The 21261-nt window shown below is 37.0% G+C and overlaps 1 protein-coding gene across 1 annotated transcript in view; it reads left to right on the top strand.

Moving 5' to 3' along the window:
• Eip78C (Ecdysone-induced protein 78C) overlaps positions 1-10540 on the top strand; it is a 258863-nt gene extending 248323 nt beyond the window's left edge. The window contains exons 6-9 of the mRNA XM_068225951.1: positions 2608-2765; positions 5224-5403; positions 6469-6667; positions 9880-10540. Coding sequence (XP_068082052.1) covers positions 2608-2765; positions 5224-5403; positions 6469-6660 — 530 coding nt within the window. The 3' untranslated portion in view covers positions 6661-6667; positions 9880-10540. The remainder of the gene's footprint in view (positions 1-2607; positions 2766-5223; positions 5404-6468; positions 6668-9879) is intronic.
• The last annotated feature ends 10721 nt before the right edge of the window (positions 10541-21261 follow it).

Raw genomic sequence — 21261 nt, 5'->3', positions numbered from 1 at the left:
AAAGGAGGTGAGACCAATTGATTTTACTGTTCATAATGTACTTACAAGGAGCTTCCATGGCTCAGGCAGCATCGCGCCGGCCTCTCACCGCTATGTTCCGTGGTTCAAATCCCGGTCACTCCATGTGAGATTTGTGCTGGATAAAGCAGAGGCGGGTCAGGATTTTCTCCGGGTACTCCATTTTTCCCTGTCATTATTCATTCAAGCAACACTCTCCAATATCATTTCATTAATCATTGCCCCAGAGGAGTGCGGCAGGCTTCGGCAGCCGGCACAATTCCTATCCTCGCCGCTAGATGGGGCTTTATTCATTCCATTCTTGGCCCGATCGAATGACTGGAAACAGGCTGTGGATTTTCAATGTACTTATTCTGATCATAAACCGATCATTTTTAATCTTTCCTGGGTTCGTTTCCAAGAGCCATCTTTTCCTTTGGAGAACGTTCTTAGATTGCAGTAGATTCTCCTGACATATAAATAAAAATTTTAACACATTTGAAATAAATGATAGGAATGAGATTTACTGTGCAATTGTTCACCTCTATAATAAGGTCAATAATGCATGGAAGTATGTCATTCGTATCGCCAGAAATCCCGCGCACTTGCCTACGCGCAAAAATGGTGCTGGTCAGATTGTCAGCAATGACAGTGGTATCAGATGTAGTTTACCGCCAAGTAGCGGTCTTGCATCTTGCTGTGGGGTCAATAATAATAATAATAATAATAATAATAATAATAATATAAAAATAATAATAATAATAGGCCTAATAATGTTTTGGAGAGGAGCCTCCGTGGCTCAGACGGCACCGCGTCGGCCTCTCACCGCTGGATACCGTGGTTCAAATCGCGGTCACTCCATGTGAGATTTGTGCTGGACAAAGCAGAGGTGGGACAGGTTTTTCTGCGGGTACTCCGGTTTTCCCTGTCATCTTTCATTCCAGCAACACTCTCCATTCTCATTTCATAGCATCTATCAGTCATTAATAAATCACTTTGGGAGTGGCGACCCCATCGTACTAATAGCCTATATATGATTCATTCATTACATCCCTGACCCGGTCAATGACTGGAAAACAGTTGTAGGTTTTCATTTTCAATGTTTTGGACTGTCGTCAAAATGTGCGGACCGCGCTGGAAATGTATCCTGGATGGGTAATGACTACGAATGCAGTCCGCTCGTGGATTCAGTACCGCCAAGGCACCCAATAAGACACCATGCCGGATCTCCTCAAGGATTTGATCCATATTTAAAATGCTTAATAGGAAAAGATGGCAAAGATTTAGGGACCCAACTGACCGGGTGGAATACCTGGACCTAGTCCGAGAAGTGCGAAATTGATTGCCGGAAAGAAAGATTGAAAATGGGAGGAACTTTGCCGTAATCTCTCAGAAAACGAGTCAGATCGCGAATTTTGACAGATTCTCTCAGAAAACGAGTCAGATCGCGAATTTCGGCGGATTATATATAAAATGTTGAGCATTCAATTATAAATTTCAGTATAATACCGTAGCGAAGCACAGGTATCTTGCTAGTATCTAGTATAGAAAAAAATTCTCTCTCTTCTTGATAATCATTTCTCTAGATGGAGATTTTAACCTAAGTTTATCAAACAGGCTATTTGCTTTCATCTGCACAATTGACTATCTGACAACAACTTGAGTATTTACAGTATTTTAATAGTATGATAGGTATTTGATACAGTAGAACACTGACATACCTGGATATAACTGAAGATAGAGCACATTTTTATCAGCAGCATTTGACAAACCTAGCTGATAAATGACAAAAATAACTAGGAACATCTTGCAAACACAATGTTGTGCAATGTGTCTCTGCAGCAATTCTTGGCTACCCTGCTCTAAGTTATGGTGTTCTCAGCACATGATTATGGTGGCTAAACAATCCATATGAAGGCAAGTTTGGTGCTGCTAAACTGAACAATTCCATAAAATTGATCTTATTACCCTTAGTCAGAAGACTGAAATCAAGAAGATCTATCATAATAGTTCAATAGGAATAGAAAACTTCCAAATTGTGTCAAAGTGGTCAGATCAATGGGAAGCCCAAACAACCTCTAAACTGCACTACTTTTAATGTGCAAAGAAACACCCTGGATTTCAACTTCTACAAAGAACCTGGTCACCTTTAAGCAAAATCAAGACCAAGCACAAGAGATATGCCAACCTCTTGCATATGTAAGATAATGGACAATCTTTAAAGTGCAACTGTGGAGCAGTTCTTGGCAAACATACAGCAAACAATACAGTGACAAAATATCATTTGTATTTTTGTTAAGGCTTTTTTTTCTCTTTTGTTGAAGAATATTTCTCGCAGTAACTCTTCAATGTAAATCTGTGTGCATTTTTTCCTACAAAATTATCCAGTGTTTGTGTTTCATCTATTTTGTACTCTATGTGTATTCCAAAGTTGTTTTCTCTTTCTTTCCCAGTATAATTTCCAACTGTTTTATAATCTAATCAGAAGATAAATAACTAAATTAATAAATGATGATATTGATGCAAGTTGTTTCTATCTGAAGGGCATATAAGTGTTTTCCTATATTTTTCAAATATTCTTACTAAGAAACCCATTTTAATTTGTTCTAGGTTTCTGTGATCTGAGCCAGGATGACCAACTAATTCTTATCAAAGTTGGCTTCTTCGAAATTTGGCTGGGCCATGTAGCTAGACTTACTTCAGATACCTCACTTACCTTCGCTGATGGAACATACATCACACGGCAACAAATGGAATTGATGTATGATGTAAGTAATAAAGTGTTCTTACTAATCTCCTTATGTTACGAACAACATTCAAGAGGTATTTACTTTTCATTACAACCATGCTATGTGTGTTGTTATCTATTGCTTAAGATTCCACTACAATGTGATCTGAAATTTTGTCAGATCACAATGAAATTATTTGGCCTTAGATGGAAGGTTCAACACATATCACCAGAGATAATTGCATCTCTACTATGCAATAAAAATATAAGACCTAATTCATGCAATTTAACTTTGTATCTAACAGTCCTGTGGTAATAAATCGGAACATGAAAATAACATAAACATTTTATATTTTATTTGCACTTATTCACCTAATACATACCTTTAATATTTGCTAATAGTTAATATGTCCTTCTTTCTGTTTTTATAAGTTGCTTTAAAATTCAACAAGCTTTGAACACATATTTTCAAATAAGAAAACTTGATTTATCCACCTATTCAATACTATGTAATTCAATCTATGAGACAGGTACAAGTTTAATTAACATTGTAGTCATGTTTCAACCCTTTTGGGCCATCATCAGTACATATTTTAAGACATTAAAATAATTAACAACTTGACTAAGCTAAAAAGTCTCCTTTGGGGATTACAATGTTGGTGTTGAGTATCAATATTGAGACATTAAGACATTGAATGATTAGCAACATGATAAATTAAAAACAATCTCCCTTTAAAAACAATTTAAAAAGAAATACTGACTTCTAATTTAGAATTTGGGAGTACAATTGTACTCTTCATTATATTTTCAACAGCACATGTCAAGACTGTATTTTAACAAATTATGTAATTTTAATATCAACAGTGAAAAACATTTTTTAAAAGGAGAAACTATGGGAAACTACCTGGCTCCTCATTTCTCTAGTATGCCTCTTCAGTGACGCCATCTATGACGGTTGATGGCGGAGCTGTTGAGGTCCAAACCAGCCTCCAGGCTGTGCATTCAACATACATACATTATTACTATTATATTGTAAACATTCTAAATTCATATCCCAAGCAGAGGAGCTAGAGGCAGTCTAGAAGTTCAAAGCTGACAGTAAATAAAGCACACCTAAGAAATCCAGCACTTTGGCTTTATGAGAGTTCTTGTAACCAGAAGCTTGAAGAATTTTCTCTGCTTGGCCCATTAAGTTTCCTTCCTTGCTTTTCTACAAATCTTTCCTGATGCTGGACCAGACACTTGATTCTGGACTTATACTACTGTTCAGAATAATACTGTGAGAAAATTGCTGATAATAAGACTTGCTAAATGGTCTATACCTAATATGATGGTAATGTGGTATTATGTGACCAGCTTCCTCTGTGATAGAAACACAAAATTCATCAGAGAATGCTGAAGCAATGAGAATTAAAATGTTTTGGCAAGAAGAGCTACAAGCAATCAATTGTATGGTTCTATTAGTTCAGGTACTTGCTCCCTGTACTCAATGTTATGGAACTGAATCCAAGCACAATCAGCTGTCATTTAAAAGTGAATGTAGGAGATCTTTATCAGTTGCTACATTAACTAAAACGCAAAATTTCACTTATCGCTGCGACTATATTAACAGCTGAGTTACATATTTAAAAAGTGTCTTTTGTATGGTAAATGAAATGAACACTAAAAACAAGTTCAGTTCTGTAGATCTACTGGATCTTAATACTACGTTTGATAAAATATTAAAATGTACAGTACAGAAAAGTACTTTACAGGTATGAATTCACTTGAAAAATTCTCTAATCTTCTTTTGTTTCAAATTAGCCATTCTTGATTTTGTGGATCCATCCCTCCATTTCTTTACCACAATACATCCATAGGTATTGCCACTGGATGCTCGTCAATTTATTTAATTGAGATCTTGAAAGCTTCCTTGGCTGCAGAATGATAATATTTTAGTTTCGTTCTTTATCTTTATGTTCATCATCCATATCATCATTAACATCAGCCTGGAGAACAGCAGTAATGATCTGATCATCTTTAAGCTCTTTGCATACAGCAGGCGGGTGGTCAGATATCTGAGGTTGGATATGGGAGCTCTACTGTAACATACAAAATACTGATAAATCTTATCATTCACAAACAAGTGCTTCACCTCACATCGGATTTTGGGAATAGATTTGAAAAGCTTTCATAATACTAAAAGTCTCAGAGGATACATACATTTCCAACTTAGACAATTTGAAAAATTGTCTATATTGAAGGAATTGCTGTGGAAAAATAACATTAAGACTATAAAATTGTAACAGCGTTGTTCTATATTCTTTAAAATTACATGATAATTTGTCAGTTCTCTTTTGTTGTGATAAATATCAGAATTCTCAGTCATTCATTTGAGGGTTATTTTCCTGTGGCTGTTGCTGTGCTACATTCAATTCAATGGGCTGTGACATGTAGGTCAAAATTCCTTTTCTTTGCAACTGAGACAACAAACCTAATACTTACCCTTTATGTTTCAGCCGGAATTTGTATCATCATTATTTCACTTTGCATCGACATTCAATGCACTGGCACTTAATGACACAGAACTAGGACTCTTCTCGGCTGTAGTTCTACTCACTGCTGATCGTCCAGGAGTGACTGATCTTAAGGCTATAGAGCATCATCAAGATCGACTCATTGATGCACTTAAGGTTCAGGTAAGTATTAGGTAATATTATATTGCACTGTTTTCTTTCCCGACCTTAATGTCTATACATACACACTATGTAGCCAAAAGTCCCCGTTCCAATGAATACTCTCTATGTGACATCCAGCTTTGCATCCAAGGGTACGTAAGTGCAAGCACAATGCGTTAACATCATAGACGTGTTCTCTGTCAGAATGAGTCAACATACAGAAATGGGCGAGTTTGAACAGTGCATGATTGTAGGGGTACCCAGGATTTTGGATCCACACATGATGTAATGGGTACCCTAGTTCTTGTACCCATACCTAATCTAATGGGTACCCAGGTATTTTTGCTTCAGGTAACCACTTTATTGGGAACTCTCATTCCTGGGTACTCAATTACAATGTCCCATCAACAGCTCTAAAAATTGCAGACAGGACAAAATATATAGTAGATTTTGGTTGCATTTGCATTCACTGATTGTTAAAAAGCACCCCCAATTGTCGAATTAAAGGAAACTGAAGTCTTCCAATGGATTTACATCCCAGTAGCTCTCGTACTGATAATGATTACAATGTAGCATCACTTTCTACTGACACACACAATGTTGTGAATTCATTGCATTCTAAACTAAGTAACCTGCTATTGCTTTCTATTCTTCCTTTACCACTTTAAATATGTTGTAAAGTTTCTAACTTTGATTTCATTTTACTTCAAGAAATAACTAAGGATCACAATATAAAATTGTTGCAGTGACACAGAGTAGAGAGTGAGTAAAAATAAATAACGTAACCAATTGTACTTTCAATACAAATCACTTATATTACTCTTATAAAATATATTTTTTATAAGTCATTCTCTTTCTTCATCTTCTTATTCAAATATGAGTTCAGGGTGAACATTCCAGCTGTATCCTTGGGTTTCTCAAGGGCGAGCATCGTTTAAAGAGTGTCAAGTTTCCTGTGAGAAATGTCTTGCTTCTACAGAATCTTAGATAATTGTACAGAGAAGGATCTCAAAACTAAGCACTTTACATAGGAAACTTGTTGGATGATCTCTCTCATCCTAATGAATGGGTTCTTTTACTTTCTAGGTGGCCCGAAATCATGCCAGCGATCCGCAGTTGTTTTCCAACTTGCTTGTTAAACTGCCAGAGTTGAGGAACTTGGGAGCCAAACATTCAACCCACCTCGACTGGTTCAGACTCAACTGGGCCAAACTTAGGCTTCCTCCTCTCTTTGCAGAGATCTTTGACATTCCAAAGTGTGAAGAGGATCTTCAGTAAATGATAAGTAAGTCTTGAAAGATATTATTAATGCAAAATCTATTGTTTCACAATAATTTAAATTTTAACTTCACATAAAAAGGGAGTAAGTGCTGTGCAAAAGGAAATACATGCAGCCTCTGAAAAAAATTATGAAGGAGTATATTGATTTAATCATCAACTGAAAATCATAATATGCTTCTCACTTTTGTATCATGCATATTAGTATATGCATTGACAATTCAACATTGATATTAGTCTGTGTACAAGTAATTGCAATTTTAGCCAGTCTGGTAATGCTTCCATTGTGACCCACTGTACATCAGTAAAAATGGTGATATGAACTGGTGTTAATATTCTAAAAAAATAAAAATAAAAACCAGTAAATTTTCAACACTCTCCTGGAATGTTTACTTGAATGTTAACAATCCTCTGATGAATATATGAGTGCTCCATTTAAGTAAGCTATTTAATTGTCTGTCTTCATTACTAGAGTTTCTGAACTCACTTGCCATGAAAAGGAGATCTAAAGGATCTTCTGGCTCAGGGCAAGAAGTGAGAGAAGAGGGAAAGTGGCCACCATATCTTTATATCACAACTAATTTAATAGGGTTCCGAACATTTTTGTGAGACACATGGCTAAGAGAAAATTTAGCTGTGAGTATATATGGAGACATGTGGGAAAAAGAAAATGTAGTCATGAGTACACACTAAGCGGCCAAAAGTCGCGGGAAGACACTGAATGTGATGTTAATAAAGAGTTGCTCCTCCGCAAACCCTCAAAACGGCAGCAATATGGTGAGGCATTGACTCTACGAGGTGTTGGAATCGTTCTAGAGGGATCTGGACCCACACATCTTGCACTGCTACCCACAATTGGTCTTATGTAATTGGTGTAGGGTTCATGGAGCATACACCAGCATCGAAAGCATCCCATAAATGCTCGATTGGATTAAGATCGGGGGATCTGGAGGCCAATCCATGGTTATAACTTTACTGGAGTGCCCCTCCAACCACCTGCATGCCACCACAGAGTGGTGACATGGTGCATTGTCCTGTTGAAAAATGGCATCTCCATCAGGGTACTCTAGGGCCAGAAAGGAATGCACATGGTCTGAAAGAATGTCCACATAACATGCACTTGTCAGCACTCCCTGCAGTCGGACAATGGGGCCTAATGGGACCATGAAAATGCCGCCCAGATCAGAACTGAGCCACCTCCCGCCTGGACACAACCTTGTTGACACAGGATCCATAGCTTCATGGGGCATACGCCACACTCTCACGCGTCCATCATATTGGTACAACTGGAACCGGGATTCAATGGACAATACCATATGCCACCACTGTTGTGTGGTCCATTGCCGACGTTCGCGGGCCCATGAATGTCATTGAGCTCTGTGTTGAGGTGTCAGCAAAGGGAGACGAGTTGGTCGTCGGCTGGTGAAGCCTATGTGGTGCAGTTGCCTCCTTACAGTCCTGGTAGAAATGGGTTTCTGACTCCCAACATTCAACTGGACGGTGATCTGACTGACAGTAGCCCATCGAGCACCCAGTATGGTTCTGTGGAGGCAACGTGATGTCCATTTGTTAAACACCTGTGGTCTTCTCTCTGCGATATTGAAGATCCACCCTCGACACTGTCGACTTCGAAAACCCGAATTCGCGTGTAATATCCGCAATGCTATGATCCAAGCGCCGATGATCATCCCACATTCAAAGTCGGTTAACTCGCGACGTGTTGCCATCTTCCCAACACTGGTGTCTGTGACAGCCTGCTCAACTATGCCGTACCTAGCTCTCAGGGGTCATACATGGCACATTTTATAATGGGACACCCCCTCCCTGTGACTCTTGGCTTCTCAGTGTATATGTAGGTAGAATGCTTGACTAAGGATGTTCCAAGCAAGTAAATCAATTCAAACTAGTTTGAATTCCATGTGTAAGCTTCCTGGAAATCAACCAAACTTTATTGTCAGGAGACTCCATACAATGGTAGGAGGTACATGGAATGAGGAAATAAAGCTTAAGTTAGGAGTGAATTAAAATAGATGAAGCTGTGGGTATAAACTATCTTCGGTGGTGGGGTCATGTGAGGCGTAATTAAGGAGGACAGATTACCTCAAAGAAAAATAGATCAATCATGGAGGAACTGAGAAGCAGGAGGATTATGATCTAAATTGATCTAAATGTAAGTGGTGTTGAAAGAAATGAGGCCACGGAGCTAGTTGCAAATATAGGATTGTGGAAGTGCTTAGTTAATTTACAGATGCTTTCAGACTGATTGCTGTAAGGCATAACAGTCTATAAGAAGATGTATGTATGTATGTATGTATGTATGTATGTATGTATGAAATATTCATAAAATGACATTGAGACAGATGATGAGAGTAGACGATAATTCTTAGGGACGTACAGACATGACGGTAAAGAAAATAATTACCATGAGAGCGGTGGTTATTTTCTAGTAACACTCTTATGTCATACTGTATGTTATGAATTCCATTATGGTCCGTATTGACAATTGATCACTATCAAAGGATAGAGAATAGTCCACCTATTCAATACCATAACTTGTTTAGTGTCTTATATAACTGGGACTAGTTTCGACCCCATATACACTGGGTCATATTCAGCCACGATCCAATTGGGACAAATATATGCTCACATGCAACACATAATAAATTAAATAATCTGGTATGTCTCAATTTACAATCTAAATTGTAAAACATTGATGAAGTCTGAACAACACATCCAAAATTGAAATCAAATCACACTTCAACACTGCTGCTGTTGGTGGCTCATCTATGCAGATGGGTAATGCCAAATCCCAGATCAACTCAGGAACGTTTGGTTGCTGTAAGAGCGACAAGATAGTTCGGCACCAACAGCAGCAGTTTGGAAGTGTTATTTGATTTCAATTTTGGATGTGTTGTTCGTACTTCACCAATGTTTTAAAATTTAGATTGTAAATTGAGGCATACCAGATTGTTTAATTCATTATGTGTTGTATGTGAGCATATATTTTTCCAATTGGATTGTGGCTGAAGATGACCCAGTGTATGTGAGGTTGAAACTAGTCTCTATTATATAAGACACTATACAAGTTATAGTATTGAATAGGTGTGGACCCTTCTCTACACTCTTATGTGCAGTATAGCAGTTTACATTTACTACCATTACATTTGTATTCTTATCAAGCAGTGTGGACCTAATTTTTAAATATGGTTTCTGTTTCAGGCCTCCAGTGATGTTTAATTTTAGCCTCTCCCTCTGTTCCTTGATGGAGGCGCTACAGACAGTCATATGCACCCACTTCTATCAGTTAGTCCCCTACTCTCCGTGCTGTTCTGAAGACTCACTTTCTTCAATATCTATCAGTATTTATTTTGAAATCCCTTGTGTTCATTCATTCCTTTAAAGCACGTCATGTGGAGGTAGATGTTTGTGATGTTTTCTCTTCCCTCTTGTGCACATCCTGGTGATCGAGAGACACATATGGTGCAGCTCTCTCCTCTTCTTGCTCAATGGTCAGTGCCGGTGCAATAGAGCTCTGCTCCTTAACACACACTATTTTTATTGTTAGGTGCAACAATAGGCCTAAATTTCCTGTACCTCTCACCTGAGACTACAATTTGTTCATAATCATTAATTTATTATTTGTGGTGTTGTTAAATAACACACAGTGCTCACATTTGTTGTGCATGAAAACATATCAATATAAATATATCAACCTAAGTTAGCAGAGCCATGCAAATGAATTGCATTTGGCACCTGCTAGATATTAATTCCTCTTAAAGTATAAATATATATATAATGTATATTTGATGTTGTGTAGTTGTAAATATTTATTAATAGAAAAGTTATGACTATTAAAAATATACTATTTATAAATATGGAATTTGTGGGAGTAGGGTGGGAAGGGTGGGTATAAATCTTGGGGTAAGTTGCTATAGACCAACCAATCATATCAAGAAATGATGAGAATGCCAAAATTTGCTTGCTTTGTTGAGAGAGATTTCATCACAAAATGTGTTCAAATGAAGACAACAAGATGGTTGCCATTTACTACAGAGTATTAATTTGTGTGCAGTAGTTCATGGACATGTAGAAGAGGAGGAAATCACTCACACAGCTCATATCTCAAAGCTAGTATTCTCCTCCTATTCTTATCATCTTCGAAGTACAAAACCTTGTCATGATCTTGGGTCACGTTAAATATAGATTGCATTTAATGAAGACTATATAGTGTGAAAATAACAGGGATTTATAAAAATATAATTTAGTACTTATTTACCCATCAAATCAATATTCATTTCAATTAATGCTAAAGAGATTAGCACATCACTCATACAACTTGTAAACACATACTGTAATTCAGTAGAACTCTGGTTTGTCATTTCTAAATGGAGTTAGATGTTGAGAAAGAAATTGAAACTAAGTGTTTGAAATTGACAACTACTCTTTTAATTCCTTCATTTTATGAAATAAATATGTACTTTAGTTATATTATACACCATTGCCAGTGATAATATGCCTGTGTTAGTCTACAGTTCAAAAGCAAAGATGTTTATATGGTTCTTGTACTTAACAATTTTTTAGCTTTGTTGTATGCTAGGAAAATATATTTAAAAAGTACTTCAGAATCTAAGTACTGGTACTTATTCTTATTAGGTGGGCATAATCTAGAAAAGATATACCACCAGAAGTTATTTCTGAAAATTACATTATAGATATGTTTTATTCCTAAGAGATTTATTGAAATAATATAAGTAAACTTATAAATGTTAAAATTTCCATTATTATCTGCACTGGTTATAGAAATGTTTGCAAGAGTTTATGTTCTTTCCCCATTTCAGGGTAATGAATATTGATCTAAAATAATATTTTGGAATATGTGATGGGTGTTGATTCATTCATATAATTAAAACTGTTAACTGTTTGATTTTTAATAATTGGAAGTTTAATGTATGTCTTATTTACTACTGTATTTCTCTGAAGGCCAAATTTAAATAAAATACAGTGTATGTTTCTTGGTTTTCAACCTTATTTTCTTGGCCTGCAATCAAACTCTCACTGCCTCTGCCAATTAAAATAAAAAGAAGTATTGAACAAAAGACAGTCAGCTATTATTATTATTACTCTCTTTATGGTTTGGGTTTGGTCCACATATGAACATTATATGTATATAAAATACCACTATTATTATTATTATTATTATTATTATTATTATTATTATTATTATTATTATTATTATTATTATTATTATTATTATTATTTATCTGACTCTTTTTGCACAAATGTGTATGAATATTTAGAAAAATTGTTGATAATTCATTATTATTATTATTATTATTATTATTATTATTATTAAATTTGTCTTGTCATGTTATTTTATAAAATGTTCACACATGTGTAAGTGTTAAAGGTCTACACTATTTGTCATACTTGTTATTATATGTTTTTCTACTGAAAGCTTTGTAGAAGTTGTGGTTTTTGTCCTATTCTGAAAACATTACGACTTGAAACCTGATTACATAATAAATCTACCTGACGTATTGTTGTTGTATGTTATATTTTTGACTGTAAAGAGAAATAAGATGAGAAAGTTATTATGTTGATTCTTTTTGTTGAAAATTATATTTCTTTCCCAATCTTTAAACAAAAGGTCAGTGATGTTTTATTTTACCCCACAAGCCTGCATAATGCAACTATTGTTTATATTTGAATATCCCTCTTCCTATCCTACACACTCTATTTCCTAATCCTTCAAATGATTTATTTACTGCCAGTATATCATTGAACCTTTAGAAGTAGTGATTTTCGTTTAATTAGAAAAACTAGGCCGCTGGGCTGAGTAGCTCGGACGGTAGAGCACTGGCCTTCCGAGCCATGGTTAATCCCGGCTTAGTCCAGTGGTATTTGAAGGTGATCAAATACTCAGTTTCATATCAGAAGAACATCTGCAGGACAAATTTCCACCATGTTGACATCTCCAAAACCCATAAAAGTAGCTTGTGGGATGAAAAACCAATAACACTATTTACTATTAAAAACTAGTCAGTTATTTTCGGCAACTGTTCCTTGACCTTACTTTTTATGACCATACTTTTGTTATCAATATTAAGATGTCCTTTTTTTATCTGATGACGACAACCACGATGATGATGATGATGATGATTGTTGTTTTAAGGGGACAATAATTGAGAATTGAGATTATTAATCCCTTGGTTCCTTGAAGGCTGGGCTGAGTAGATCAGATGGTAGAATGCTGACCTTCTGAGCACAACTTGGCAGGTTTGATCCTGACTCAGTTTGGTGGTGTTTGAAGGTGCTCAGATATTTCAGCCTTGTGTTGGCAGATTTACTGGCACGTAAACAAACTCCTGCGGGACAAAATTCTGGCACCTCAGCGTCTCCGAAAACAAAAAATATAGTTAGTGTGACATAAAAAGGATAACATTAGAATTATTGGATTTCTTTCCTTTTTTTTTTTTTTTTTTTTTTTTGCTAGGGGCTTTACGTCGCACCAACACAGATAGGTCTTATGGCGACGATGGGATGGGAAAGGCCTAGGAGTTGGAATGAAGCGGCCGTGGCCTTGGTTAAGGTACAGCCCCAGCATTTGCCTGGTGTGAAAATGGGAAACCACGGAAAACCATCTTCAGGGCTGCCGATAGTGGGATTCGAACCTACTATCTCCCGGATGCAAGCTCACAGCCGCGCGCCTCTATGCGCACGGCCAACTCGCCCGGTATTGGATTTCTTGAGGTTGTCCTGAATGATTAGGACAGGTATATGTTGAACCCATTCAAACACAGATTTCAGTACATATTGGTGTGGAGAAAATCTTAGCAAGTTATGGTTAATTGTATAGCAGCATGAAGAAAGGAAAGCATAACTAATGAAATGCTGAAGTATTCTGTCGCTATAAGAGATATTCTCATTGCTAGCATGCGAAATGGAAGGTAAGAGAAGCAGTGAGAAACCTTAGAGACAATGGATGTATATGCTTCACACACTTGAAGAAGGAAATGCTGGTAGCAAATATAGGAATATGAAGGCACATTATTCCTTCGCAGAGACTTGTAGAATGAGCACTGAAAGGTATAATAGTTAACTTTACACATCAACATATTTTTGCACCAACTCTAAGTCTTATTAGAAATAACTGATGTCAAATGGACGTGTGTACCAAGTACCTAAAACTATTGACAAAAATTTATGAATTCAGGAAATATAAACTGTTGAAAAGTTCTGAATATTCAGTCAGTGTTTAATAGTATTTCCCAATGAAGAATACTGTATATACCGTAATATTGTTAAAAGAAGTAAAAAACACAATGGTTCCACCTGATCAATACTGTTTATTTGCTTAAGGCAAATTAAAAACTGTAGAACAAGTTTTGTTTACTTTGTAGATATCTTCAGCTACATATGTTTAGGTGTGTTGTATCATTAACAAGGACACATTTTTACTATCTTAATGTTAATATATACATTAAAAACATTTACATTTAAAAAAAATTAATTATACTAAAAAGTATGTGTCATGGAAAAAAGTGTGTGGAGGGGGAGGGGGGGCATTCATGGATGGAAAGGGAATATGGTACATTAACTAATTGTCACTAAAATATCTTGTTAATAAAAACAGCTTAAAACTGTAAGTTCGCCATTGTCACTGTTCATGTGTCATGCAAAAACTTCTTGATAAAATCTTCATAGCAAATCAAGTGAATTGTAGCTAGACAGCTTTCTACATGGCTTTCTTCAGCAAATCAAAGACATGACTGTTTCAGTAGGAGAGATCTTGGATGTTAAGGAGGTGTTACATAAGACCCCTGCAAAAACTGTACATTGTTGTATTGGCAGTGTGTTGATGTGCATTATCGTGGAGAATAAGCACAGTTTGTGACAGTTTTCCCAGACTAAGCACCTTCGTTACATAAGAATTGAATCTTGCTATGTTGTATTAGTTTGGACGTAACCATTAAACATGAATGTTGCTTCAAATTTTTCTCCTCAGCAGATGCACATCTCAGACTGACCAGTTTTTGAGCTGGTACCACCAACACCAAACCATGCAGTGCTGTTCCTCTCAGCTGTTCTATCAGTTAGTTGCAATGTTGCCAGTTCTGTTTATGTTTCAAGTGAACAATCCTTACAGAAAAAAAAAAAAAAAAAAAAAAAGGGACATGAATAGGACAAACCACAAAAACATGTCAGCAACAGAAAGAGGAGACGAGAAACATGAAATCACAAAAGGACATGACACTTACCACCACATGGCTGTCTCCACATATATGGGCTCCCTTCTCATCAATCCCAGTTTTCTACATCCAGTACTTTTCATTGCCATGAAAAGCTTGTTTCTGCTTCTCAGTTACATCAGACAGGTGGGCTTCAACATTCATCCACGGCCACCTTGACAGATCTTCAGTCTTTTTATGGGAAGTACAGGATAAGATTTTTTTTTTTTACAGCTTGCTTTACATCACCAACACAGATGGGACTTATGGTGATGATGATGGGATAGGAAAGGGCTAGAAGTGGGGAGAAAGTGGCCATGGCCTTAATTAAGGTACAGCCTGCTGTGAAAATGGAAAACCATGGAAAAATATCTTCAAGGCCGCCGACAGTGGGGTTCGAACCCACTATCTCCCGAATGCAAGCTCACAGTTGCATGCCCCTAACCGCACGGCCAACTCACTCGGTAGGATAAGAAGAAAGCTAAATAAACACAGGAAAAGGGAAGAAATAAAAAGAGAGACTTGTCACATATATGTTTAATGGGGAATTCTAGTGAACAAGGAGCTGATAAACTTGCAGGGCGAGATGAATAACAGAGTATGAATTGCATGTGATGAATTTCATGTTGGGTCCGTATTGACATTGAGTGATCAATCTTTCAGAGATGTATAATTCCACCATCTTTTCAATACAAATCGACCCCTCCAACTAAGAACATCGTATCTGGGATTATTCGCTTATCATGTTTTAAAAAATGAGCTCCATCAACTGGAAAACTATTCCATCCTGATTCGCAATATAATTTTGTTAACTCCATACTTAAGAACATCGTAACTCTTATTATTGAATTTGTTCCAATTGAGAACATCGTAATTTAAGATACGATGTTCTTAAATGGAGTGTTGATTGTAACAAGTACTATAAAAGTGAGGTTACGATCATCTAATAGGAAGTATTCAACTCATTCACTCACAACTGCATGTTAAGGATGGCACTGATTTTGCGCATCTGTCAGCAATCACGAGCCAAGATGTTCCAAGTTTCCATTCTCACTGCTTTGTGGCCTGAGCGATCTTCAGTTAATAATAGTTCTCATTCCTGTCACTGAAGTTGGGACACAGTACAGGCAGGAATGTTACCAGTGCAATGTAAAACGCCGCCTAAAATATTATGGGATTATTGTGTGTACTATTTTACCCATTCCAAAATGTATTCAAGAGGCAAATTGATGGTTGATTTAATGAAGAACATGGCTGCTAGTTCAACTCAGTTATAAGGTAAGTATATTTTCATTTGTTCAGCAGGACCAGTCATGTTTATGTATCAGAAAGGTAGTTTTCACCAACAACAGCTAAAGCCTCCGAATAGAGGAGAAATGTGGAAGTTTAGCCAGATATGACGAGAAAGACACGAATCAATTCGCATTTTGGAACTTGGTAATGCATATAAGGGACTCTTGCCAGTAGCTTCGGAAAAGAAGGATCTGCTGTCTTTATGTGCACGTAATTTCAATCCAGATATGTATGAACATGTCTACAAAAATCTGAAAACTGCTTCAGCCAAACCAACTGAATCAGGCACAATTAGTGATTAAGGAAATCTTATAAAAGTAAGTGATCTCATAGCTCATTTAGTTAGGCTTTTATATTTGTATTTTCCAAACAATGAACAACTTTGAAAATGTATATCATAATTTAATATTGTTGTTTCTACGCCCCACTAACTCCTTGTTATGGTTTTCGGAGACGTCGAGATGCCGGAGGTTTGTCTCACATAAGTTCTTTTATGTGCTAGTAAATCTATCAACATGAGGCTGACGTATTTGAACACCTTCAAAGACTACCAACAACTTTGAAAACGTATATAATAATTTAATATTATTGTTTCTATGCCCCACTAACTACTTTTTATGGTTTTCGGAGACGTCAAGATGCCGGAAGTTTGTCCAGCAGAAGTTCTTTTACGTGCCAGTAAATCTATCAACACGAGGCTGACATATTTGAACACCTTCAAAGGCTACCAGACTGAACCAGGACCAGACTTGCAAAGTTGCGGTCAGAAGGCCAGCGCCTCAACCGTCTAAGCCATTCAGCTTGGCACTGGCAGATAAAAATAATAAGTACCGGTAATAATTGTTAGAGTCCTGCATTGTCACGTTTCGCTCGAGCGTGAGTGAGGGATCAGTTTGTTGGCTAGTACACTGCTAGATAGAGTGACTGTGCAAGGCTTTTCCGCCCGCCAGCGAGCTAGGACTGAGTGATGCTCGTGACGAGCAACCAACACTCGTGGTGAAGTTACTTAGTCAACACGGAATGGGAAACTAAAGAGGTATTGAAGGATAAACATGTAAGTCACAAATACAGTTTAAGGAAGCCAGTAGGCTTCAAAAGTGATGTGTGGGGAAAGTTTTCAATTGCAATTAATCATGATGGTAAGCAGACAGACAATGTGTTCTTCATTGTGAACATATAAGGCTACAACACCACATCTGAGGTCACGCGTTAGAGGGACGTAAATTCAATAACATTACCATCAAGATTATATGTCTGTAAAGTATGTGTTGACAGAACACAGAGTACTGTACAACAAGCTGTTAAAAATTGCTTATTCAGAAATGAGTAAAAATGTGCACTTCTGATATAGTCCTTTTGATGTCATGTCGTGAAATGTCCCAAGAACTAGTAAATATTGGCGCACAGTATGGAAGAGTACATGGGGATGATATTCTACCCAGTTCTAAAACTATCTCATATAACACAAACAAAGGCTGCTGATATACATACGAAGATGCTCATTAGGTTGATTCTAAATGGACAATGAAAAGCCTTGTCTTAGTGACACCCATTTTCCCAGACAAGAGAAGAAATCAATGAAAATATCAGAGAGGAAATCATTTTTTTTTTTTGCTAGGGGCTTTACGTCGCACCGACACAGATAGGTCTTATGGCGACGATGGGATAGGAAAGGCCTAGGAGTTGGAAGGAAGCGGCCGTGGCCTTAATTAAGGTACAGCCCCAGCATTTGCCTGGTGTGAAAATGGGAAACCACGGAAAACCATCTTCAGGAGAGGAAATCAAAGACAAGCTCATCGAACTGGGAATAGAGCCTGAACTTACACGACATCTGTTTCAAGTAACAAGATATTAATATCATTTTGTATTGATGGTTTTCGCTTTACAAAGGATTTATTGCATCCTCCTATTCAATACATGTATCCATCTTTTGATGGAGAAATTCTAATCAAACATGTTTCAGCTCATTTTGAGCCATCTTCAGTGAAAAAATGTTAAAAAAAACTACATGAATTAATGTTAAAAGAGCGTCATTAGAACATGATGAGAAAGAATATATAAAAACAAGTGAAACATGATGAAGCTAAAATAAGAGGTTGCAGCAAGGTTGAGAACCTCTTAGTCTGAAAGTACAGTATGCCACACTAAAATGAGGATGAAATCACAAATTAAGACTTGAGAACAGTCTGTTTTCAATGAATCACAAGCTCGTGTGGTCTAGAGGGCAACAGAAACAAATGCCAAGTACAAGCGTTGTGTGACTCAATAGTGGAAACCATCAATAAAGTCCAAATCTGTAATGAAAAGAAGGTAAATGAATGTATGTGAAAAGCTTGGGTCAACAGATAAAAGATAAATGAAAAGAAAACTTGAGACTACTTATTAAATAATTACCCTCTTGAATGACCTGATCTGGTTTAGAGGTCTCACTTCCACTAGTCGTGTTTGTAGCTGACTCAGCTGTGTTTGTGTGGTTGGGAGAAGGAGTGAAAGGAGTAAGGGAGGGGGCCACTAAGCCAGTGGGGAGAGGGAGAGGGAGAGGGAGAGGGAGGGGTTGTGTTGAGTTGGAGAGCTGGAAGCGGGGTATGTTTTTATTATAAAATTGTTGGCAAATAAAAGGAATGAACGTTTCGAGTAAAATGTCCTTTTATCATTAATCTCATTTAAATTATAAAAGGGGTTTCTAAATTGATCTATATTGATGTGGATGCTCTCGAGAATGTTAGCAAGGTGCCTTTTTATTCGTAATGTAGGATCTTCAGATCTTAAGTAATAGTTGTGTATTCATGACTAGATTCTTTATGATGCTTACTCATAGCTGAAAAACTATTACATCTAAGAGCGTACCTTATTGTGAAGTTGTAGCCTGTTTGACCAATATAGCTGGAACTGCGGGATTGGCATTCTAATTTGTAAGCTCCAGAGTTCAAGTATCCATTATTATTATTATTATTAATATTATTGTTGATAGTATGCGGATTGAAAATTAGTCTGGAGTTGGTATGGGAGGTTCCAAATGCTATTTTTATCTTATGTTATTTTTAAACATTAGATATTTGGTAAATATTATTGCTGTTGAAAGTGAAAGTAGAAAACTTCTCTTTAGGATCAGAATCTTTTGCTAGGGCTGTCTTAGGTCTGCTCTTGTGTCTGTTAATGCTTCTATTGACAAAGGCTCTATTGAAGCCATTGTATTCTGTGATATTGTGAATGGTGTGTTTATTTATTTCTTGTAATTTTTGCAAGATAATGGAATAGTCAATGTTTTCTAGGCGAAATAGAAGAATTTATTCAGATTCTGAAATTCACATTGAATAACAATTTCTTCACTTTCAATAACGTCATTTAATAACAAATGGGTCTTCCTATGGGGTCACCAGCTTCAGGGATCCTTGCGGATATTTACATCGATCATTTAGAACATGCTCACATTATTGGTAAGATTAACAGCATTAAACATTTGACACACTACGTGGATGACACATTTGCTATTTTAGACTCTCATATTACTAACAGCAACACAGTACTTAAACTTCAGAACTCCATTAACCCACACTTAAAATTCACCATAGAGTCAGAAAACAATAATGCCCTTAATTACCTGGATTTAACCATGATGCACAACTACAACAATTCTCTGTCCTTTAATATACAGTAGAGTCTCGATTATCCAACCTAAATGGGACCTGGATTACGTCGGATCACCGAAAATGTCGGATAATGCAGAATAACTTTGAAAATGAACTAGAACAAACAGGAAGGCTATACTGTATTACTATGTTTTACGGTACTCTTTTTATTGACTTATCAATTCAATTGTACATTGGGTGCAATATTGAACAAAAACATTCCAAATGTCTTACGAAAAGAAACTTGTCAACAATGTCTGCCTGCCTACTGATTCACGTTTTCTTGGTGCGAGATCCCGCCATCGACGATAATCCTTCACTGTGAGTCATCGTTTTCTCCTTTTGTTCCGCAATGCCTCCTTCTTCCTCCTCATCATCCTCATTTTCGTCAGCATTCACAAAACCAATAACATCAGGGTCAGTTAGTTCAAACAGCTGATCTTGTGCACACCACTTACATCTTGAGTCATAGCATCCTCACAGCCAGGAATGCAATTCAGTATGGGAACAATGTTTTCCATGTCTTCTTGTACCACCTCCTTTCGATGTTCAACCTCACTCAACAACAAGGTACGTAGAATACAAAACTACCTTGACTCAACAATATGTTCCAAGACTTTCTGATGTTGTTTCAAGTTCTTCCCAAGACTGCGCTATCCAGTATGCCACGTCTTTCATGTTGTTTCATTTTAACGTTTGGGGTCAGATACTGACAGGCCTTTTAGCCGGTTTTGAGCAAATCAAAGAAATAGTGCTTCACTTACTTTTTCGTTCTCACATTTTTCATTGTTTTTCTAATTTTCAGTTCATCACTTGTTGCTCTGGTCGAGCACCACTTTTCAATTTCTTCTCTCTTATGTTTCCAGTCTCCCACTGTAACATGTCCAACACCATAATCTGGAGCCACTTTTTGAAGAGTTTCCCCTTTGTCCAGTCTCTTTAACCCACTCAACTTGTCTTCCACAGAAACAATCACTTTCTTCCGTTTACTTGCCATACTCACAGAGGATATGAAAACTATAACATCCGCACCCAACCAATACTACATTGAACAATGACTGAAAACTCGCTGCACCTGTCCTTGAGAAAAACTCGGTCCTACCGCATGACTGCCAGTGCTTGTCTCACAGTCGCACTCTCCACACCGGGTGTCCCAGAATTGCTTCCACCTAAAGTTCAAATTAAGCCTACCAGTGTCGGATAACACGGAATGTCAGATAAGCGAAGGACGGTTGAGCGAGACTCTACTGCATACAGAAAACCTACCCACACTATCAACACTATTCTACAAACTTCTCTACACCCAGACATACATAAGAAAGCAGCTTACAATAATATGGTGATCAGAGCATTGACTATTCCATTATCTCGCAAAAATTACAAGAAAGAAATAAACACCATTCACAATATCGCAGAATACAACGGCTCCAGTAAAGACTTTGTCCCTCTCC

Source organism: Anabrus simplex, chromosome 2 (genome assembly GCF_040414725.1).
Source record: "Anabrus simplex isolate iqAnaSimp1 chromosome 2, ASM4041472v1, whole genome shotgun sequence".
Lineage (NCBI taxonomy): Eukaryota > Metazoa > Arthropoda > Insecta > Orthoptera > Tettigoniidae > Anabrus > Anabrus simplex.
Note: the sequence above shows the minus strand (reverse complement) of the source record. Positions and strands in the feature narration are given on the sequence as shown.